This window comes from Somniosus microcephalus, chromosome 7, assembly GCF_052327205.1.
Source record: "Somniosus microcephalus isolate GS21.2 chromosome 7, FLI_Smic_1.0, whole genome shotgun sequence".
Taxonomy (NCBI): domain Eukaryota; kingdom Metazoa; phylum Chordata; class Chondrichthyes; order Squaliformes; family Somniosidae; genus Somniosus; species Somniosus microcephalus.
Window position 1 is genome coordinate 270,895,337 of NC_140993.1, and position 21,992 is coordinate 270,917,328.

General features: G+C 45.4%; 1 protein-coding gene across 1 annotated transcript in view; it reads left to right on the top strand.

Moving 5' to 3' along the window:
- The window catches only part of LOC147115334 (dual specificity calcium/calmodulin-dependent 3',5'-cyclic nucleotide phosphodiesterase 1C-like), a 224,312-nt gene that overhangs the window by 189,600 nt on the left and 12,720 nt on the right, over nucleotides 1-21,992 (top strand). The window contains exons 10-11 of the mRNA XM_085993997.1: nucleotides 12,462-12,582; nucleotides 13,672-13,753. Coding sequence (XP_085850123.1) covers nucleotides 12,462-12,582; nucleotides 13,672-13,753 — 203 coding nt within the window. The remainder of the gene's footprint in view (nucleotides 1-12,461; nucleotides 12,583-13,671; nucleotides 13,754-21,992) is intronic.

Genomic DNA, 21,992 nt, shown 5'->3' on the forward strand with positions numbered 1-21,992 from the left:
GACCAGATAATCTATTTTTGTGATGTTGAATGAGGGATAAATATTGGCCAAGTCACCGGGGATAACTCCCCTGCTCTTCTTCGAAATAATGCCATGGGATCTCTTACATCCACCTGAAAGGGCAGACGGGGCCTCGGTTTAACATCTCATCCGAAAGATGGCACCTCCGACAGTGCAGCACTCCCTCAGTACTGCACTGGGTTGTCAGCCTAGATTTTTGTGCTCAAGTCTCTGGAGTGGGACTTGAACCCACAACCTTCTGACTCAGAGGCGAGAGGGCTACCCACTTTTTTTTAATATAATACTTTATTGAACATTAAGAACATTTACAACATCATGATCATTTCATTGTATGATACAAATCAATTCCACCGCCCTGCACAGCCATTCCGCCACCACATTTTAACATCAAAACCTGAAGTTTAATTTGTCACCTGTAACATATATTAATCGATTGTACTTTAAGAATTGGTTGTAAAATACTGTCCTTAAATTCCTTTCTGAATAAAACATCCATAGAGCCTTATAATGGTCTTTTAGCTTATATTTAAAATACTCTTTTAGATTGATTCTCCTCCCCTTAAAAAACAGAGCATTCCTTCTTTGCACAATCACGAATCTAGCCAAACTGAACATTAAATTAATTGCTGCTCCGCTAGACTCGGGCAGACTCTTCTGCAATCCCCATCTCAAAATTGAGTCCCACGGGATTCCCATTCTCGCTGTTCGGTCCCCACCCAGCAAAAAGCTTCACACAACTGTCGAACATAGTACTTAAAGTCATTTAACTGTGGACATAACACCAGTAAATGGGATAGAGTCTCATCCTGTGTCCCACACATTGGGCAAGTTGCCGCCTCCACTGGTCCAATCTTACACAAGACTGTCATGGTAAAAATCCGGTTATGAGCCAATTTGAAATCCAGTTCAATCCATTCTGGACATTTAAAATTTGCCCACACTCCCTTCCAAATCCTGTTGAAGTCCAGCTGTGGGTATATACTCTGCCAAAACTCCTGACCAGCAGGTGTCTTGAATCTCTATTCTCTGAATACCTCATAGAAATCTCGAGTATTACAGTTGTCAAATTGGACTAACTCTCCCCCTTTCTCCAGTACAAAGCTTGGAAAAGCAGGACGCATTTTACTTCCTTTGGAGATTTCCGCATTTATTTCTTCCATCCAATCCTGTGGCATTGCCCTCACAATCTTCTCATACATGATTCCTATTGCTTTTCCGTCTACCTCCTGATCCTCCTCCCACACCATGTCCCTCACTATCGCTTCTGGCAACCAACCTGGAATCACCTCGTATAATACATCTTTCACCGATATAATCCCAGCTTTTATAAAAGCTTGATTAAATAAAACCTCTCCTTCGATGTTGACCCACCTGTTCAAAAATAAAGGCTGTTCTAAAAATTCCTCAGCCCCCTTGGGCATAAACTGCACACTTTTTAAAAATTGAGCCCAAGTCTCTACAACTCCCTTATAAAACCTAGGGAGAAGTTTAATCGATTTCAAAAACATATTATTGTATTCCATATACAATATCCCCTGCCCTCCTATCCCACTTTGTTTTAAAAAATGCTCAAAACAACTCTTCCAAAAACTGGAATTTGACTTCTGAAGAAATCTCTTCACCCATTTGATTCTAAAGGATTTTTTCTTCAAATCAATATCTGGGAAGTTGAGTCCTCCCTGATTTCTCCGTCCAATGATGGTATTGTAAGCCACCAAGGCTGGTTTCCCTTCCCATAAAAACCTCACACAAGCCTCTCGGATGGACTTTTCTGCCCACTCAGGAATATCCTCCACCGTCAATAAGTACCATAGCTTAGATAGCAGGAGAGCAGACACCACTGTCGCTCTTCCTTGCACTTTCAACCACCTTCTTTCCCACCTTCCCAAAATCTTTTTAATTTTCATAACTTTCGGTTCCCAATTTAATCGATCCACTTCTTCCCTGTCTTTCTTGCACCCCATATGCACCCCCAGAACTTCCAAAACCTCCACCACCTTAAAGGGACATTCCCCCCTACCCCTCCCTGCAACCAGGCATTGGGACTTAATATAATTCACTCTGGCACCTGAAGCTCTACAATATTCCTCCACTACCTCCATAGCTTTCCTCACTGACTCCCCATTTCTCAATGTTAAGGTTGTGTCATCTGCATATTGGTGTATCACCGACACCAGCCCGGAACTGGGTACCACAATCCCAACTACACCTTGTTTCTTTCGCATCATGTAACCTAATGGTTCTGCTACCAATGTGTACAGCAGTGGGGACAGGGGACAACCTTGTCTCACTGATCTCTGTATCGGAAAATACTTAGATAAAAAACCATTACATTTAACACAGCTAAATATGTTTGAATTAAAAATCCTTATCCACTGAATGAAATTTTCCTTGAAACCAAATGCTTCCAAAACCTTCAATAAAAACTCATGAGAGACCCTATCAAAGGCTTTCTCTTGATCTATCTTTAATACATAAGCCTCCCTCCCACTCTCTTCCATGAGCTCTATCACATCTCGGATTGAGACCACAGTGTCTGCGATGTCCCAGCCTATGACTCCATAGGACTGAGAGGGCCAAACTATCTCCGGTAACACCTCCTTCAAACGATTTGCCATAACCCTCGCCAAGATCTTATAATCCACATTTAATAGTGTGATGGGCCTCCAATTCTTCAGATCCCGTCTATCCCCTTTATTTTTATAAGCTAAGCTTATGATACCTCTCCTCATAGATGGAGCCAGGCTTCCCTCAATTTTAATTTCCTTAAAAACTTCTAAGAGCAATGGACTTAAAATCTCGAAAAATTCCTTATAAAATTCTGCACTTAGTCCATCGGACCCTGGGCTTTTCCCCCCCTTCATTCCACTTATTGCTATTTTTATTTCCGCTAATCCTATTTCTTTATCACACATGCTTCTCTCATCCTCCTTTAAACCCTTTTCAATAAAAGCAGTAACCTTCTCCATCTCCAAATTGGAAATGTCTTCTTTAGTATATAACTCTTGATAAAAGCTGCTAGCCACCTCCAAAATCTCCTCACTTTCATGAATGATCTTCTCCCCAACCTTCAACTCCTCAATTAACGATAATCTCTGTCGCAGCTTCTCTTGCTCTAGAAAATATCTAGTGCATCTTTCGCCCTCCAATGCATCTCTAGCCTTTGCACGGAGAATGGCCCCCTTGCATTTTTCAGCTTGCAATAATTCCCACTCTTCCTTTAGCACCCGGAACTTAGTCTCAGCTCCCTTATCCCCTCCGTCAACTGCTTTACAGACATCCGTAAACCTTTTGTTTATATTCTCTTCTCGATGTCGGTTAGCTGCCGCCCTTTTTTTCCCATAACGTACCGAAAAAACTTTTACCTCATATTTGAAATTGCCCCACCAAACTCTTCTTTCTTTCAAGAACAAAAGTTCCTTCCGAGCATTCTTTATTATATTTATAATCCCTTCTTTATAAGTACTTTCCTTCAAGTATTGATTGTTTAAAATCCACACCCCTGAACCGATCTTAACTCTGCTGTTCCTAATTCTAAGAACCAAAGCCGAGTGATCACTAAAAAATACTTTTTTATAATAAATCTCCATCACCTCCGAACTTAACCCTTCCCGCATTAACACAAAATTTATTCGGCTCTGTTTTAAAACATCACCCACCCAACCTGCTCTGGAGAACTCCCTTTTTATGGGGTTCCGGTCCCTCCATAAGTCTCTCAAATTTAAATTTGCCATCATTTTTATAATCATCCCTCTGGAGTTATCCTCTTTAAAGGCCATCTGGGCTGAAATGTCCATCCAAGATAAAAATACATTAAAATCCCCCACTATACAAGGATTTTCCACCTCTGCCACTTCAGTGAATAACCCCCGAAAAAACTCGCGACGCTTGCAATGGTCATTCGGTGCATAGATATTAAAAAGATCGCAATTAAATCCCTCCAATTTTACCCTTAGCCGTAAAAATCTCCCCTCAGTGTCCTTGTCCACCAAGGCAACGTTCTCTTCTATGGACGGACTCACCAAAACAGCCACCCCTCTACGGTTATTGTTTGCACAACTTGCAAACACCGCTCCCTTCCAAACCTTCTGAACTCTTTCTAGAATATCCTCATCCCAAAAGGTTTCTTGCAGACACAACAAGTCCGTGCCTTTAAAACCCTGCAACAACTGCTGCAATTTCTTCTCACCCCTCAGTCCGTTCACATTGATCGAGACCAATGTAATCATGGCTCCAAAGAAGGGAAGTATGCCCAATAATCTCCCCATCATTTCATCTCTGGCTCTTCCCTCCTCTCATGCTCCTTCTCAACTTTTCGGGCAGCTGTTGCTTTTTCCTGCAGCCTCCGGCTCTTTTTCCCCTCCTGTTTGACCCCTCCCTGCTGTTTCAGCCTCTTCCTTGCCTTAAGTTTGGACCCATGAGCTGCCCTTTCTCCTTCCTTCTGCCCCTCACTAACCTTTCCCTTTCCACATGATGCCACCCCATCCCCGACTTCCATGTCTCTGTCCCCCTCTAATTCCTCACACTCAAGCTCTTCTGCAACCCCCTGTGCCTGCTCCCCGTCAGATACATAATCCTGCTCCCCGTCAGATACTCCATCTCCCATAGAGAGTCTTCCTGCTATCGCAGTTTCTCCCACTGTGCCGCCCCCTTCGACCACATCTCTACCTCTGACCCTTGCACCTTGTTCCCTCACTCCATGGGACAATGGCGCACCTAAATTGTTCCCTTCTGACGCCTCTATCTCGCCGATCCCATTCTGCTGTCCCTTTAAGGCTCCTGCCTCTTGCACCCTCTCCCCGCCCTGCCCCCTCCCGCTCACCAAAATATCCGACTCCCCGCCTCTCCCCGGAGCACTCACTTCCACCACACACCTCGCTCCTGCCTCCACTCCCCCCGCAGACACCAGACTCCCCGGGGGAGCCGAACTGCACTAAGGCTCAAGTCTGCACTCGACCCTTGCTGCCCGCTGCTGTCTTTATTCCCCTCCATAGCACGCGCCGTGTTTTCCACCATCTCCATCTCCGCTCCGCCATCCTCTGTCTCTTCCTGTGCTCCTTTTTCCTTCATTTTACCGGCTGTGTCCTCCGACTGCACCGCACCTCCGGCCGTTCCACACTCCTCTCCTGCTCCTTCTCCCATCTCCTCATCACTCATTTCGCTCCCTTCTGCCACACACTCACAGCGGGCAGGGCCTTTACGACACACCCCACAGCTCTCCGCCTTGCAACTCCGTGCGATATGTCCCGACTCACCGCAATTGTAACAATACAAATCAGGACAGTTTCTCACGAGATGGTTGTATTGATTTCTTTTTGGGTTCAATAAAGACTCATTTCTGAAAGAGAATGTTGTTTAATCTAAAGTCTTGTTCAAGGCTTTCTACAGCTTTTTACAGAACACACTATGCTGTGATGCATCTAGAATGAAACTGAAAGTAAAACTCCTCTGGACTGCTTGTCTCTCACATGACCTCTGCTGGTCAGGCACAAGTAATCAAAAACACAGACAAATATGCTGTAAGGCATAAGTAATCAAACACAGACAAATATCATCACTATTTGCTGATATCATTACATCTCCCTTTCTTAAAACAAAAGTATTTTACTTTTAACTAACAACATTTAATGAACTTACATTATCATTATCATGATCAAGGTTTTTTACCCTTGCTTTGTGTGTTCACATGAAATATGTCAATACACTAGAACTTGAAGAAAGAATAAGATAACATTACTTCCTTCTTTAACAATAGTCCTTAAATTTGCTCAATGAGTCTCTCAGGAGGCTTCACGTGTCTTGAGGATTTTCTGATTGATTGTCCTTGAATCTGAGTTGTTGCCTCAGATGATTGGTTCTCAGCTGTGTGATCAGGTTGTTCACCAGTATCAGTCTCTTGACCTGCTGTGGCTGGTCCCATGAGAAGATCTCGACGATTTCTTCTCAGAACAGCACCCTCATCTGTCTGAATGGTGTATGATCTTGGTTGAACTTCACTCAGGACAGTTCCCTTCTGAGTCCATGTGTTTGTTTTGTCTTTCAACCTTACTTGGTCACCAGTGTGGAGTTCAGGTAGGTTTTGTGTTCCTCTGTCATAGTAGTACTTTTGCTTTTCTTTCTGTTGCTCTTTGAACTTCCTCACTTTCTCCCCCTCTTTTGTTTTCAGGAGGTTCTCCGGGATGGGTAGGTTTGACCTTAGCCGACGTCCCATCAGGAGTTGGGCTGGTGACATACCACACTCGAGCGGCGTTGTGCGGTATACAAGCATGCTTTGGTAGAAGTCAGTTCCACTGTCTTTTGCCTTGTACATCAGTCTTTTCACTGTCTGGACCGATTTTTCCACTAGTCCATTGGACTGTGGATAGTGAGGACTTGACGTTGTGTGGACAAAGTCCCACTCTTTGGCAAAGTGTCGGAAATTTGCATTGTTAAACTGGGGTCCGTTGTCTGTGAAGACCTCGCTTGCCACGCCATGTCTGGAGAATATGGCTTTCATACTTCTTATCACAGCTTCTGCAGTGGTGGTGTACAGTCTACAAACCTCTGGATACAGGGAGTAATAGTCTGTGACGACAAGATAGTCCTTCCCTTGACATACGAATAGGTCAGCGCCTACCTTCTGGTAAGGTCTGTCTGGAGCTGGGTGTGGCTTTAGTGGTTCTACCGGATTGCTTGCTCGATATTTCAGGCATATTGTGCAGTTTGACACCTCATTTGTCACATCTTGGTTGATTTGTGGCCAGTACATCACCTCTCGTGCTCTTTTCTTACACTTTTCGATTCCCAGATGTCCTCCATGGATCTTTTTTAGCATCTCCCTTCTCAGACTCTTTGGGATAACTATTTTACTTCCTTTGTAGATGATGTCTTCGACCACTGATAGTTCCGCCCTGCAGTTCCAGTACTCTGCTATATCAGGTGAGCAGTCTTGCTTCATGTTGGGCCATCCATCCAAGATGCTTTTTCTCAGTCGTCTCATTGTTTCATCTTTGTTTGTCTCAGTCTTTATGAGCTCCATTTTTGCATCTGCTATGGGCAGTGCACTTGTGATCATGTCCACGTAGGCGTTCACTTTTTCATCCATTGTGGTGTTTGCGGGCTCACTTGGGTCAACAGCTCTGGACAACGTGTCTGCTGTATACATCAGCTTACCCGGTGTGTACGCAACATTCAGTTCATCATAGACTGTCTCTCTTTCACTTTCCACAACGAGGACTCTCTTTACCAGGTTCAGTCTCTCACAGGCTTTTAAACCTAGTATGGCTTGCACATCCTTTGGCACCACGATTAATGCTAGCGTGTGCTCTCTGTCCTTGTGTGTTACTTTGACAATGCATTTTCCTTTCACTGGTATATCAGTACCTGAGTATCCGGTCACTTTCACTTGTATTCCATGTAACTTTGGTCTGGGTCTAATTCTCTTAAAATCCGTCTCTGATATCACATTAACTTGTGCTCCAGTATCCAATTTAAATGGAACGTGTATGTCATTCACTTTTAGTGTCAACATCCAGTCTCTTTCTTCTTTTTTGTTTTCAGACACAACATCTACATAGAATTCCTCTATGTCGCTTTCATCTACTGCATGGACCTTGCTTTGTTGCACTTGGTTCTTGCAGCAACGGGCATAATGGTTGTTCTTGTTGCAACTATGGCATGTTTTACCATATGCTGGACACTTTCTTGGTGGATGCTGTGTACCGCATCGACTACATGACTTCCGATTGTCCCTTTCATTTTCTTTTGCTGGCCACGCCTCTTTTTTCACATTGGCGCTCTCTTTGTTAAATGGTTTGTATCCATTCTTTCTCACTGCATCCACGTTGCAGCTACTGTCACTGAACAGCTCCTTTGCCTGCAACTTCACAGTCTCTGTAACCCTACACAGTGCTATGGCTTTTCCCAGGTCTAGATCTTGCTCTCTTAGCAGTCTTTCCCTTAGACCATTATCTCGAATACCACACACCAGTCTGTCTTTTATCAGCGAGTCTGTGAGTCCCCCAAATTCACACGATTTGCTCCGGTTTCTCAGTTCAGTCACATACTGATCAATAGTCTCGCCGATTTTCTGTACACATGTGAAAAATTTGTGCCTCTCAAAGGTCACGTTGTGTTTAGGTATGCAGTAGGCCTCAAACTGTTCCATTATTTTATCTAGCTTCATTTTGTCTCCATCAACAGCGAATGTGAAGTTATTATACACCTCCAGCGCTTCATCACCCACGACATGCAAGAACAGTGACGATTTCTGTTTATTACTTTTCTTGTCAGCTCCGATTGCCGCTAAATACAACTCTAAACGTTGTTTGAACCTTCTCCAATTTTCAGCCACATTACCTGTTAATTGAAGCGTCGCCGGTGGGAGTAAACCTTCCATTTTTTCACTTCGTTAGCTATTCGCTAATGGTAAGCAACGATGTTCTCTTCTGGCTTGCTAATATGTGGAGAGCTGATTTCGCTTACTTGCCACAACTGCTTTCACTGTCCCATCAAGTTGCTAACTTCAGATTTTTTCTCTTTCAGCCACTTCTGACATCATGTATTGATTTCTTTTTGGGTTCAATAAAGACTCATTTCTGAAAGAGAACGTTGTTTAATCTAAAGTCTTGTTCAAGACTTTCTACAGCTTTTTACAGAACACACTATGCTGTGATGCATCTAGAATGAAACTGAAAGTAAAACTCCTCTGGAATGCTTGTCTCTCACATGACCTCTGCTGGTCAGGCACAAGTAATCAAAAACACAGACAAATATGCTGTAAGGCATAAGTAATCAAACACAGACAAATATCATCACTATTTGCTGATATCATTACAATGGTCATGTCCCAGACAATAGTAACACACCTTTACTTGGTTATCGTGCAGTACACGAAAGTACGGTATTCCTTCCAATGTCTCGAACTTCATACTGTAAGGCAAAGACCTCACCCCCTCTGGGAACCGCACCTTTACATACCGGGTTCCGTCTGCTACCCGTGTTCCCGGATAGTACCTCCTCTTTATTTCGGAACAGATTTTAATGTCCCACAACTCCAACTTTTTGCTCAGCACTTCGTCCTCGATGTACACAGGCAAGTTCAAAAATGAAACCACCACCTCCTCTGAATATAGCAGAGTCACCTCCAAAAATTTCTCCCCAACTTTCAGACTGAGCAGCAGTTTTTCCACCTCCTCACGGCCACTGACCGTCACCTCAAATCCCACATTTGGTTTTGGTCGGCAGGCAAAACAGCTTCCCTCACCACAGTCCTCATGAACCGCCTGGATTATATCCCAGGCTCGAATCTTCTTATCTTCACATTGCACCACCACCGTATTTTCTTTACCAAACCTCCTGAGGTCCCGGCCCAAATCTTTGGGCCTTTTTTTCCCCTTCCCACCACAGTTTCTTCCCTAATAAAATTCCTCTCGGGAATATTGTCTTCTGAGGGGCCCGGCACTCCGGACCCCTCAGCAGCCATCTGGCTGTTTTTTGTGGGCCAAAAAGGCCCTAAAACCTGAAAACAACACCCCAAAACCCACCACCAACTTTTTACAAAACTTCCTCCAACACCCAGCTGCAATTAGGCAACCAGTCACACCTGGCTCACTCCTAGCCCCTCCCACCTAGAGAGTGCCACCCACTGGGCCACGGCTGACACAAAAGGTGAGAGATTGGGAAATGTTGGTATTCAGAGGGATTTGGGGATCCTTGTACACGAGTCACAGAAAGTTAACATGCAGGCACAGCAAGCAATTAGAAAGGCAAATAGTATATTAGACTTTATTGCAAGGACGCTGCAGTATAAGAGTAAGGAAGTCTTGCTGCAATTATACAGGGCCTTGGTGAGACCACACCTGGAGTACTGTGCAGTTTTGGTCTCCTTATCTAAGGAAGGTTCACTAGACTGATTCCTGGGATGAGGAGATATTGAGTAGAATATTCTCTGGCGTTTAGAAGAATGAGAGATGATCTCATTCAAATGTATTAAATTCTTAGAGGGATTGACAGAATAGATGCTGAGAGGCTGTTTCCCCTGGCTGGAGTGTCTAGAGTTAGGGGTCATAGTCTCAGGATAAGGGGTCGGCCATTCAGGACTGAGATGAGGAGAAATTTCTTCACTCAGAGGGTAGTGAATCTTTGGAATTCTCTACCACAGAGGGCTGTGGAGGCTCAGTCGTTGGATATATTCAAGACAGAGATCAATAGATTTTTGGATATTAAGGGATATGGGGATAGGGCAGAAATGTGGAGTTGATGTAGACCATACTACTTTTGTATGATGGGAACAGTGTATAATGGGAAGTCTAGTTTGGCTCTCCATTCGATGGCCTCCTGAGAGGCCGAGTGGAGAAATGAGGTGCCTCCCATGACAGATCTCAGTGGGCAGGCTGATGGGATGTGTTCCATGGCCTGGGACCCCTGGCCACAGTCACACTCCCTGTTTGTGTAAACATTTGCACACATTTTTCTGTAGCAGGACATCTAACAGCACCTGCTGTTGGTTAGACTTGCCCCTGCACCCTTTAGCTCAAAACATTATTGCCCACATAGTTGCGAAAGTGCAAACTGATAATGCTGCAGCGAGGGAAACAAGTTATCTGGAACATAAATGAACAGGGCAACCAGCGGTGTGTCGCCTTAAGCAATCGGCTTGGAGGGTTGAGGAAGCATTGAGAAGGAAGTGTCAATTAGAGTGAGTGAATTCAATGTCAAATCAAGTACAGAAAGAGAAATGAAGAGAGGGAAACATAGAAACATAGAAATGTAGAAACATAGAAGATAGGAGCAGGAGTGGGCCATTCGGCCCCTCGAGCCTGCTCCGCCATTCAATGCGATCATGGCTGATCATCCAAATTCAGTACCCGGTCCCTGCTTTCTCCCCATACCCCTTGATCCCTTTAGCCTTAAGAAATATATCCAACTCCTTCTTGAATATATTTAATGAACTGGCCTCCACCGCCTTCTGTGGTAGAGAATTCCACAGGTTCACCACTCTCTGGGGAAAGAAAGATTGGATTAAGAGAGAGAGAAAATTAAACAAAAGAAAAGTAAAATAAAATTTTAAATGTTAAATTTGATATTTTTAAAATCGCCAACAACAATTATTAGCTGAAGGAATGTTTGTAATAGTTAATTTTCAGCGCCAGAGAGGTTGATTGGCAGTAACTTAAAAAAAAAATTAGTTCATGGGATGTGGGCGTCGCTGGCAAGGCCAACATTTATTGCCCATCCCTAATTGCCCCCGAGAAGGTGGTGGTGAGCCGCCTTCTTGAACCGCTGCAGTCTGTGTGGTGAAGGTACTCCCACAGTGCTGTTAGGGAAGGAGTTCCAGGATTTTGACCCAGCGACGATGAAGGTTTGGCGATATACTTCTAAGTCAGGATGTTGTGTGTCTTGGAGGGGAACTTGGAGGTGGTAGTGTTCCCATGCGCCTGCTGCCCTTTTCCTTCTAGGTGGAAGAGGTCGCGGGTTTGGGAGGTGCTGCCAAAGAAGCCTTGGTGAGTTGCTGCAGTGCATCTTGTAGATGGTACACACTGCAGCCACGGTACGCCGGTGGTGGAGGGAGTGAATGTTTAACATGGTGGATGGGGTGCCAATCAAGCGGGCTGCTTTGTCCTGGATGGTGTTGAGCTTCTTGAGTGTTGTTGGAGCTGCACTCATCCAGGCAAGTGGAGAGTGTTCCATCACACTCCTTACTTGTGCCTTGTAGATGGTGGAAAGGCTTTGGGGAGTCAGGAGGTGAGTCACTCGCCACAGAATACCCAGCCTCTGACCCGCTCTTATTATCACATTGTTAAAAGGATACTTATACTTGAAATGACAAGACTTAACTTTCTGTGGCGAGTTTAGTTTGTATCTACCGCGCAAGCACGGCAACTTCACGCCATTCAATGCATTTCATCGGTGAGCCAGTCAGCAAGGTGCTGTTTTCACGAAGGCAATGGCAGAGTGCCACAACTCGGACAACAACTTTTGGATATTGGTATTTAACCGCGCATCTGCTCCTTGCCTGAAGCTGCTGTGTCTTTTATGCATAACAGCAGCAAGTGCCGTTAGACTCACTTATTATTTTTGACAGAAAAATCTGACCCAACATATATCTGCAGATGAAGTCTATCTGGATTTTGTAACCAGTTCCTAATGCAAAATGAGGCAATTTTATGTACAAAGAGATTTTTTAAAAATTAACATATAACCGTAAAAGATGTGAACTGTGGGGTTAATGTTGTGATTCAGCGCTCCCGATGCGACGAGAGCCCCATAGCACGATTTCAGACACAAAGGTCTGGGTCACGGATTGCACGTATATTTCCCACTGACTGAATTCCTGATATGTGTTCTCATCATCAATCAAAAAATGATTGCAAACATATGTCACATAATCTGTGCTGTCCATACTGATTTGGCAAATGCCTGAGGCTGTTAACTTCTATCATCGCTGTGTTGATTCGCAGGATTGACAAACCAAAGGCCTTCTCACTGTTGCTGCACGCTGCTGATATCAGCCATCCAGCCAAAGCCTGGGACATTCATCATCGCTGGACCATGGCCCTGTTGGAGGAATTCTTCAGACAGGTCATAACTTTATTCAGCTGAGATTACAAAGCATTAAACTGACCAACAGTTGCTCTTAAGTTACGGAGAGTGACTTTGATGTTTGCAGAAGAACCCTAAGGGACGCTAATTTAACTGTTTCTAAATATTGGGTAGATTTAATGAGTTAACACGCCTGACACAGAGATTCAGACACCAGCAGCGCTTGTTGGAATATTGGGACGTATTTTCTGATCCCTACGGGTGAGTATGCGCTGTGTACACGTAGGGACCTCGCAAGTGCCGGTTTCGGGAATGCGAAGCGCATGCGCTGAAAACCGGCATTTCCGATCTGTGAAGAATGCTCTTGACAGATCCTCCGCCTGCCCTGGAGAAGGGCCTCTGCGGGGGGAGAGTTCCGCTTTCTGCACAACCTCCACCCTCTGAAAACCTTTAACAATCTTACGCCTGGTAAAAGCCTATGTAAGGCCTGCTTTTACCAGAATAAGAGGTTAAAAAAGTTGAAAAAATAATTTTTTTCACTCATTTATAATTTTAAAATACTTTTAAAAAAGGCAAGTTTATTTTTAGCCCTGTAAAAAACTTCAATTATTTTTTTCAAAAAATTAAATACTTGTTTAAAATTTTTAATTTAATGTAATTTTAACTCATTTTAAAAATGTGATTTTATTTTTTATTTATTGAATGTTTTGATGTGTTTTTGGGGGTGATCTTCATTCATATATTTGACGGGTCTATCTGTCAAAAGTATGAAGGGGGATCCCCTTCTCCTATTGGCTCCCCATGGCCCACGTGATCCCAGGGAGGCTTGCGAACCGCCTGCGCCCCTGGGATACCTGGGCCCTGCGCATTTCGACTGTGGAGAGGCCCAGGAGCGGAAGTGTCCAGACCTCGGGAGCCCTCAGGTAAGGGCGTAGATTTTTTCCGACAGGAGGCCTCCACCGCAGGAAGACTCCGATCGGAAAATACGGGCCATTGTATTTGCAGGCTGGCGGCACGAATGTTCGCAAACATCATGGTTAGTTTTGGTAGACTTCTAAAGCTTATTTATGCAATCGCATGAGAGACTATTGTTGCTCGATTACAGTCCTTCGTCTTGTCTTATTCCAGGGTGACAAAGAGGCTGAACTGGGGCTTCCTTTCTCTCCACTTTGTGATCGCAATTCAACCATGATTCCACAGTCCCAAATGGGTAAGACACTCCAAGTACATCTTTATTACAGAGGATTCATTTAACAAATTATGGTCAAATTAACATGGAGCATTTTAAAGCATAATTCGCCCCCCTGTCTATGTTTGAAAATATGCAGTGTTAATCAGGAACCGTGGCCCTTCTCTACCAGTACCGATCCTGCTCGGTTGTCTACAAAATCAGGAGCAGGAGCCTGGGCTGGAGTTGGTTGGGGGGTGAGTTCCATTTAAATACCACTGTACTGGAGGAGTGGAACAGCTGACAAGAATCCCCTCTGCTCCTCCAGCACGGTGATATTTGATGTTTGAAAAATATCTACAGTAAGACTAAGATTTATTACAGTAATGATCAAAAAAATCAAAATGATGAGCGGACAGAACTCTAGAGAACCTTGGAGAAAAATATATATTCATGGTTGCCGGCCAGCATGAAGATGAACATTTTGGTGGATAGAAGCGTTATAATGTTGACTTTGTCTTGTTTAAGGGTCATGGGGCTAGATTTTCAGTTGCTTGCGCCAGCAGTTAGCGCCTTAAGAGAAGTGATTTTCGGGCGCTATTCGTGTAGCGCCCGGGCGCAGCGCAGTTTGCGCCCCGCCCCAAATTAAGTTGCCCGTTAGCGCCGGCGCAAAGTTTAGCGGCCGCCCGGATGCGCGCGCAGAAAATGACGTCACATCCTCGTGCAACGCCCTTTGGCCGCCCCGAATCCAAACTTCAGTCGGACCGCCCCATTCTGCGGCTGGCGTCCAGAGCGTTTGTAAAATGGAACGCAACACACCCTGGGGAGCGCAAATTAAAGGGCACTCCTCCTGCACTATAAAAGGCAGTCTGCATGTGTTGTGTGGAAGGATCCAGTGCGTTGTTGTGAACGGTGTATTTATGTTTCCGGCCACCACCACCACCACCACCTCCTCCTCCTCCTCCTCCTCCACCTCCTCCTCCTCCTCCTCCGAAAAAAACACATGCACCCTTCCCCTTTAAGAGCTCACTGGCACCAGAGTGTCTGCCGTGCGCTGCGCCCGAGCTCGGGTGCTGCGCTCTGCACCGCCGGCTTAGCGCCTAAAGATAGTAGTGGAACGCCTCTTTTAGCGCTCCACCAACCTCTTAGGGCGAAGCCACTGAATTTCCGGCAACGGGGCGCTACTTTGGGGCGGGCGCTAACTTCAGGCGGGCACTAAGGTTAGCGCCCCAAAACTGTCTATACTGAAAATCTAGCCCATGGTTTTTTTTTCCCCCCGTAGATTTTGGTTGGTACTTCGGGCGTGTGTGGTTATACACAGACTGTCTTTGCATGAGTATGTACAGTGGGATGATCACCTGATTTATTGCTGTTGGCTGCAGCTGTTAATGTGGCTGTGCAAAGGCGAGGAACAAGAACTGCTGCTCCTGGTCAAGTGAACAAAATGTTAGGTGGATGACAAGGGAGCACCTTTGCTAGAGGCACACTGCCCGGGGCTTTTACCTTCACACAAATGTTTAGCGTGCTCGCTCTATTAGTTTGTCTCCCTCTTATTTCAGCAGAGGTGTGTTATAAATCTCATCATCAAGAAACTACTCATGAAATAACGCTGGACGGCCAGCTGGTGGCGCCGTCCAAGGAGTATAAATACTCGGGCGTGGGCCCAGCTTGACAGGGACATTTTGTAAGACAAGGAACTAGTGAAGTACAACTAGACCTCCATGTTCTGAAACATGTTGATTAAAGCCTTGCTTTATGCTCCAACCAAGTGCGTAGTGAGTTTTATTACATCAAGGTGTTAACCCAATTATTTAAAATGGGTTAAAGTCTCCATTAAAATAGAAAAAGAAATGAAGTTCATGAGCCCACTCTAAAAGGGGAAATTTAGTGCTCCCAGTGAGGAACAGGGAGCACATCGTGGGCGTGCAGCCCATCATTATCTGCCCGTTAATTTATTGGACGACAAATTATGCCTGCACACCCACGATGTCCCGACGTGCTCCCCTTGTCAGTGCTGGATCAGGGAATCACCCCTCGGCGCTTGTACAACAGCATTGCTGCCATTATTCAATGTGGCGCTCGGCGTAGTGGTAACCGCCAGGGCACGATGCCTATGTCCAATCGCCGCGTGCAGCTTCACGCTCGTAATTCTCGACCGTGCATTTTCTGAAATTTGACAAGGCCTTCAAAGGCGAGGTGCCAAGTTGAAGGCTTCAAATGTCCTTGCAGCAAGATGTGGAAAATCAGTTGACAAGTCATCACGGAATCCCGGCAAAAGCAGGTTCTACACTAAATTTCAGGCTGCCCTGGGCAGAAATAATCTTATCCACTCCCCCCAACCCATAAATGACCATAATTAAATCCTGCTGTCTCAACCATTTGGGTGATTGGGTTTTGTCGCTCTCTATTAGATTCACGTGGGTGGTTGGAAATTAAATGAGTGGCAGAACACTAACTGCACCGGAGCTTCAACAGGAGGCCTGCAATTCTCCTGAGTGTGTTGCATCTCAGTTATTTCATTACAGGGAACAGTTGACTGGAGGCTGGACTCCCTCAGTGAGGGAATTAAAAGCAAAGGGGACAGTTATCCCAGGGCACTCTCATATACTTCTTAGCAGCTGGTTAGAGTAACATTGGCAGTGCCTGTCTCAGGGCAAAAAACAAAAAATATATACATTGAAATGTGATGAATCAGTTGACTTCAATATATGGGTTTCGATGGCACTATTTTCATCGGGTTACCTGGAATACAATTCCACCCAGACAGATTTGCCAAAGGTCTCTTTTATTTGGCCATAAAAATCTTAGCAAAATAATTCTTAAAGGTTTCTTGGCAAGGATTCTTGTTCAAAAAGAGACATCGAAACGACTTATAAAGGCATTGCCAGGGTTCTGTAGGAAATTAGGCACCTGATCAATGCAATGGCTCCAAGTAACATAGAAACATAGAGAAATAGGCGCAGGAGTAGGCCATTTGGCCCTTCGAGCCTGCTCCGCCATTCAATATGATCATGGCTGATCCTCTATCTCAATACCATATTCCCACTCTTTCCCCATACCCCTTGATGCCCTTTTGTGTCTAGAAATATATCTATCTCCTTCTTAAATATATTCAGTGACTTGGCCTCCACTGCCTTCTGTGGTAGAGAATTCCACAGGTTCACCACCCTCTGAGTGAAGAAATTTCTCCTCATCTCAGTCCTAAATGTCCGACCCCATATCCTGAGACTGTGACCCCTCGTTCTAGACCCCCCAGCCAGGGGAAACATCCTCCCTGGATCCAGCCTGTCTAGCCCTGTCAGAACGTTATACGTTTCAATGAGATCCCCTCTCATTCTTCTAAACTCTAGTGAATACAGGCCTAGTCGACCCAATCTCCCCTCATACGACAGTCCTGCCATCCCAGGAATCAGTCTGGTGAACCTTCGCTGCACTCCCTCTATGGCAAGTATATCCTTTCTTAGGTAAGGAGACCAAAACTGCACACAGTACTCCAGGTAACAACATCTATTCCATTGCTATGAGTGCAGAACACTCTGTCAGTGAGTCTGGCTGCTCTCTGCATGTGTGGCTTGCTGAACATAGACAAGGTTAAAAAAAATAAGGCTGTTGTCAGCTTTTTGCAACCCATGGAATTGTGGAGCTGAATTTTGATGCAGACAAATTGATTGTCTCCATTTAATAGGAACTGCTGCAGAAACTATAAGAAGCCCTGGAAATCTGTCTGTAAAGTGGCTAGTTGAAAGATGAGGTGCTGTTCGTCAAGCTTGCGTTGAGCTTCAATGGAACAGTAGAAGAGGCCGAGGACAAGGATGTCAAAGTGGGTGTGGGATGGAGAATTAAAATGGCAAGCGGCCAGACGCTCAGAGTCACACTTGTGGACTGAATTTCATGCATTTTCTATTTTTATTTCAGATTTTCAGCATCCGCAGTAATTTGCCTTTGTCCTCATTAGTGGCGCCTGGCTGCCTCGACTTGGTGTTATTTAAGCAGTGGCTCAAGGAGGTTTCTGTAGCTTGTAATCCACCTCTTACTGTTTTAGCACTCCTGCATTTTCTGCTATTTGACAGCCATATCTCTCTTTTTTTTGGTCATTCCTGAAGACACCAGCCCAGAAGTTCCAATGGGGAGGGGATGGGAGAGTCTTTTGGGGCCAATTCTAGAACAGAGCAGGACTTCTGCCTGCCCTGCGGATGTGCCCTCACTCCATCCAATATACTGGGTGAGGAGCAGGAACACACCAGTCTACACGGGGCTAGACCTCCAAATAGCCCAAAATTTTGACAGGCATAAAAAGGAGCTGAGACTTGACATAACCGGGTCCTGCTTAAAATACTGCCCGCACCCATCCAGATAAGAATCGCTTGGTGCTTCGGGCCCAGAATTTCTGGGCAACTCTCTGCAAGAGTGGTCTTAGCCTGGTCCTTTTCTGTTGGTGCGTAATAAATCGTTTAGGTCTGAAAGGGTGGGATTTGTAGTTTCTTGTCCTGGTGAATCAGAGCGGGAAAAAAAAAATCCCCATTACGACCATCTTGTTGATGCGACATGAGGACGATCCTTTTGTACAATTGCAAACCAGTTGAGTGATTTTGCGAAAGTTTGAACTGGACGATGGAGATTCTGGACACTAACATCACCTTGCATTTTTCTAATGTACTTCATATTAAATCCGTGAAACTTAAGGTATGGTGTTCTTCAATAAATAGACGGAGACTGCAGATCAACAATCAACAGGTGTTTACTGGATGAGGGTAGTCTAATAACTAACAGTACAGATGCCTGCTCAGGGCTTATATACAGGTGTGGTCACTGCCGGTACTACAGTATACAGGAGCTGTAAAAGTAGTTCTCTCTTAAAGGTACATACACTACAATTCCTCCCCTTTTAGATTAACAGTACCATAACATTCAAATAACAGTTAACACTTTTAACATGCACATTAACTGAAATAGTCCATTTATAGATTCAGTCTTTGGGGCGGCTTCCTGATCCTTTCTGGATAGCGCCTTTCCTGAGTGTCTTGTTCTTGGTGCGGAGGCGATTCTGGCCCCTTGTCTTCGGTTAGTTCATCAGTTTCCGATGCTACTGTTTCTGGGGTAGGTGCTACCGGTATGTCGGGTTCATCACCAGGTACGCTAGACATGGGGTTGACTCGTTCCTGTGACGCTAGGATCTGGTCGACATGGCGTCTCATAATGTTCTCCCCGACATCCACTGTGTACATTAGTGGCCCCTGCCGTGTGCATATCGTTCCGGGTTGCAATTTCTCTGTTCGGTAGTCGCGGGCCAAGACTGGTTGTCCTACATTGAAGCTCTTTGTCGGCTTCTCATTGATGTGCTGGAATTGTTTATCCTCAACATTTCTTCGCACATTTGGTCTGAGCAAATTCAGACGAGATCTCAACCTTCGGTTAAAGAACATCATGGTCGGGGTCTGGTTGGTAACTGCATGTGTCGCATTTCTGTAGGCTAACAGGAAATTGTCCACCTTATGCTGCAGTGGAATGTCGTCATCGCACATGGCCCTTACTGCCTTTTTAAAGGTTTGTATGAACCTCTCAGCCAATCCATTTGTGGCTGGATGATACGGGGCGGATGTGTAATGCCTTACCCCATTCCTTCTCATAAATTTTCGAAACTCTTCGGACACAAACTGTGGTCCGTTATCAGAGCAAATCTGCTCTGGCAAGCCGTTCCTGGCAAATATGGTCCGTAGGACTGCAATAGTTTTCTCCGTAGTGGTGGAGGACATTTTGATCACCTCAGGCCATTTCGAGTGCGCATCCACTGCTATTAAGAACATTGAGTCCATGAATGGACCAGCAAAATCAATATGCACCCGTTGCCATGGAGAGGAGGGCCACTCCCATGGGTGCAGAGGGGCATGTGGCGGTGCATTTTGGACCTTCTGGCATCCTGAGCAGCTCTTTGTTAGGTCCTCGATTTGTTGATCGATTCCCAGCCACCACACATAAGCCCTAGCAAGGCTTTTCATTTTCACCCATCCCAGATGGCCTTCGTGAAGCTCATTGAGCACTCTCCCTTAACTTGGGTGGAATTACCACTCGGGATCCACACATCACTGTCCCCTGGCATACTGACAGCTGTTCTCTTCTGGATGAGAATGCTGGCAACAGTGAGTCGCCATGTGTTGGCCATCCCTTCACCGTCAAATCATATACCCGAGACAGTGTCGGATCATTTCGGGTCTCCTTCTCTATATCCGCGTTAGTTACTGGCAAGCGTTCAATTATCGACGAATAAAATATTTCGACAGGGTCCACTGCTGGTGCTTCCTCCGCAGTAGGCAGTGGCAGGCGTGATAGCCCATCAGCGTTTCCATGCTGTTTCGTGCCCTTATACTCTATTTCATATTGGTTCGCCCCTAGAAAAAGGGAACATCTTTGTAGCCGTTGCGCAGTCATCACCGGAACGCCCTTCTTTGGATTAAAGATGGAGACAAGTGGTTGGTGGTCAGTCAGCAAGGTGAACTTCTGCCTGTGCAGATAGTGGTTGAACTGTTTTACTCCCCATACTAGGCTGAGGGCCTCCCTGTCAATCTGGGCGTAGTTGCGCTCGGCTGAGGTTAGTGACCGAGACGCAAAGGCTACTGGCCTCTCCAACCCGTCTGGGAATTTGTGCGACAGCACCACTCCAATAACATAGGGTGATGCATCACACGCCAACCGAATTGGTAGTGCTGGGTTGAAATGGGCCAACACCTCTTTTGATGTGAACAATTCTTTGCACTTCTGGAAAGCTCGTTTACATTCGTCATTCCACTTGCATGGTACCCCCGTCTGCAGTAGGGTGTTCAGTGGGTGTAATACTGTAGACAAATTTGGTTAAGAACTTATGGTAGTAGTTCACCAGCCCGAGGAACGACCTCAGTTGTGACACACTTTCCGGTGCTGGAGCCTTGACTACTGCCTCAATCTTTTCAGGGGACTTATGTAACCCCTCTTCATCAATAACGTGGCCACAATACGAGATCTGCTTCTGGAAAAACTCGCATTTGTGGCGATTAGCTCGTAGCCCATATCCCTTCAATCTAGTGAGCACCTGCTCCAGGTTGGCGAGGTGATCACTGTAATTTTCGCCCGTGACCAGGATGTCATCCAAATAACACTGGGTCCCTGGAATCCCTTGCAGGACTTGATCTATTGCCCTTTGCCAAATAGCCGGAGCTGATGCTACCCCGAACACCAGCCGGTTTTATTGGTAGAGATCTTTGTGAGTGTTGATCGTGAGGTATTGTTTCGAGGCTTCTTCTACCTCCATTTGCAGGTACGCCTGGGCCAGATCAATCTTAGTGAAGCGTTTTCCTCCAGATAGCGAGGCGAAAATATCTTCAATCCGCGGAAGCGGATATTGTACCGTGTGAAGGACTGGGTTCACTGTCACCTTAAAGCCCCCACAGATGCGAACCTTCTTTAGTTCCCCAGGCGTATTACTCAACGACCTCTTCATTACAGGAACGATGGGTGTAGCCCGCTCACTCCAATCCACTTTGGACAGTACTCCTGAACGTTCCAAACCTTCCAGCACTGCTTCGACGGCTGGGCGGATCGCATAAGGCCTTAAAAAACTTTGGGCTTGCATTTTCCTCTATTTTAATCGTCGCTGTTATGCCTTTTAGTGTTCCGAGTCCCTCCTGGAACACTTCTTGTGCATCAGTTAGCATTTTTGACAGTCGTCCAGGTGTGACGTCGTCATCCTTTTTGGCCTCTACCGTCAGTGCCTGTATGGAATGCCAATCTAATTGTATCTTCCGGATCCATTCACGTCCTAGCAGTGGTGGTCCTCCATCTGGCAATACATATAGGTCCATTTTTGGTATTTCCTGGCCGTTGTATATCACGTTCACCCTTATTTTTCCTTTGGGGTAGACTTTTTGCCCCGTGTACGTCTTCAAGACAATGTCTGTATCTCCCAAGGGTATATGTGAGAATAGCCGCTTGTAGTCCCTTCGGTTTATGACTGTTAGGGCTGATCCTGTGTCCAATTCCATTTTCACTTGGACTCCGTCTATCTTGAGCATGACCCAGATAGTCTGGTGATCCTCCATTTTGATTACATTATGTAGTTTCAGACAACCCAGCTCCTTGCTTCCGGAGTCTGTATCACTTTTCTGTTCGTCTGAACTACTCTCCGTCACCTTATGTACCTTTTTGTACTTCTCCTGTGGAGATTTCTTGCTGCTGGTTTTCTTCCCCGACCTGCAGACTCTTGCTATGTGTCCTGCTTTTCCACACTGTCTGCACACTTGGTCCTTGAACC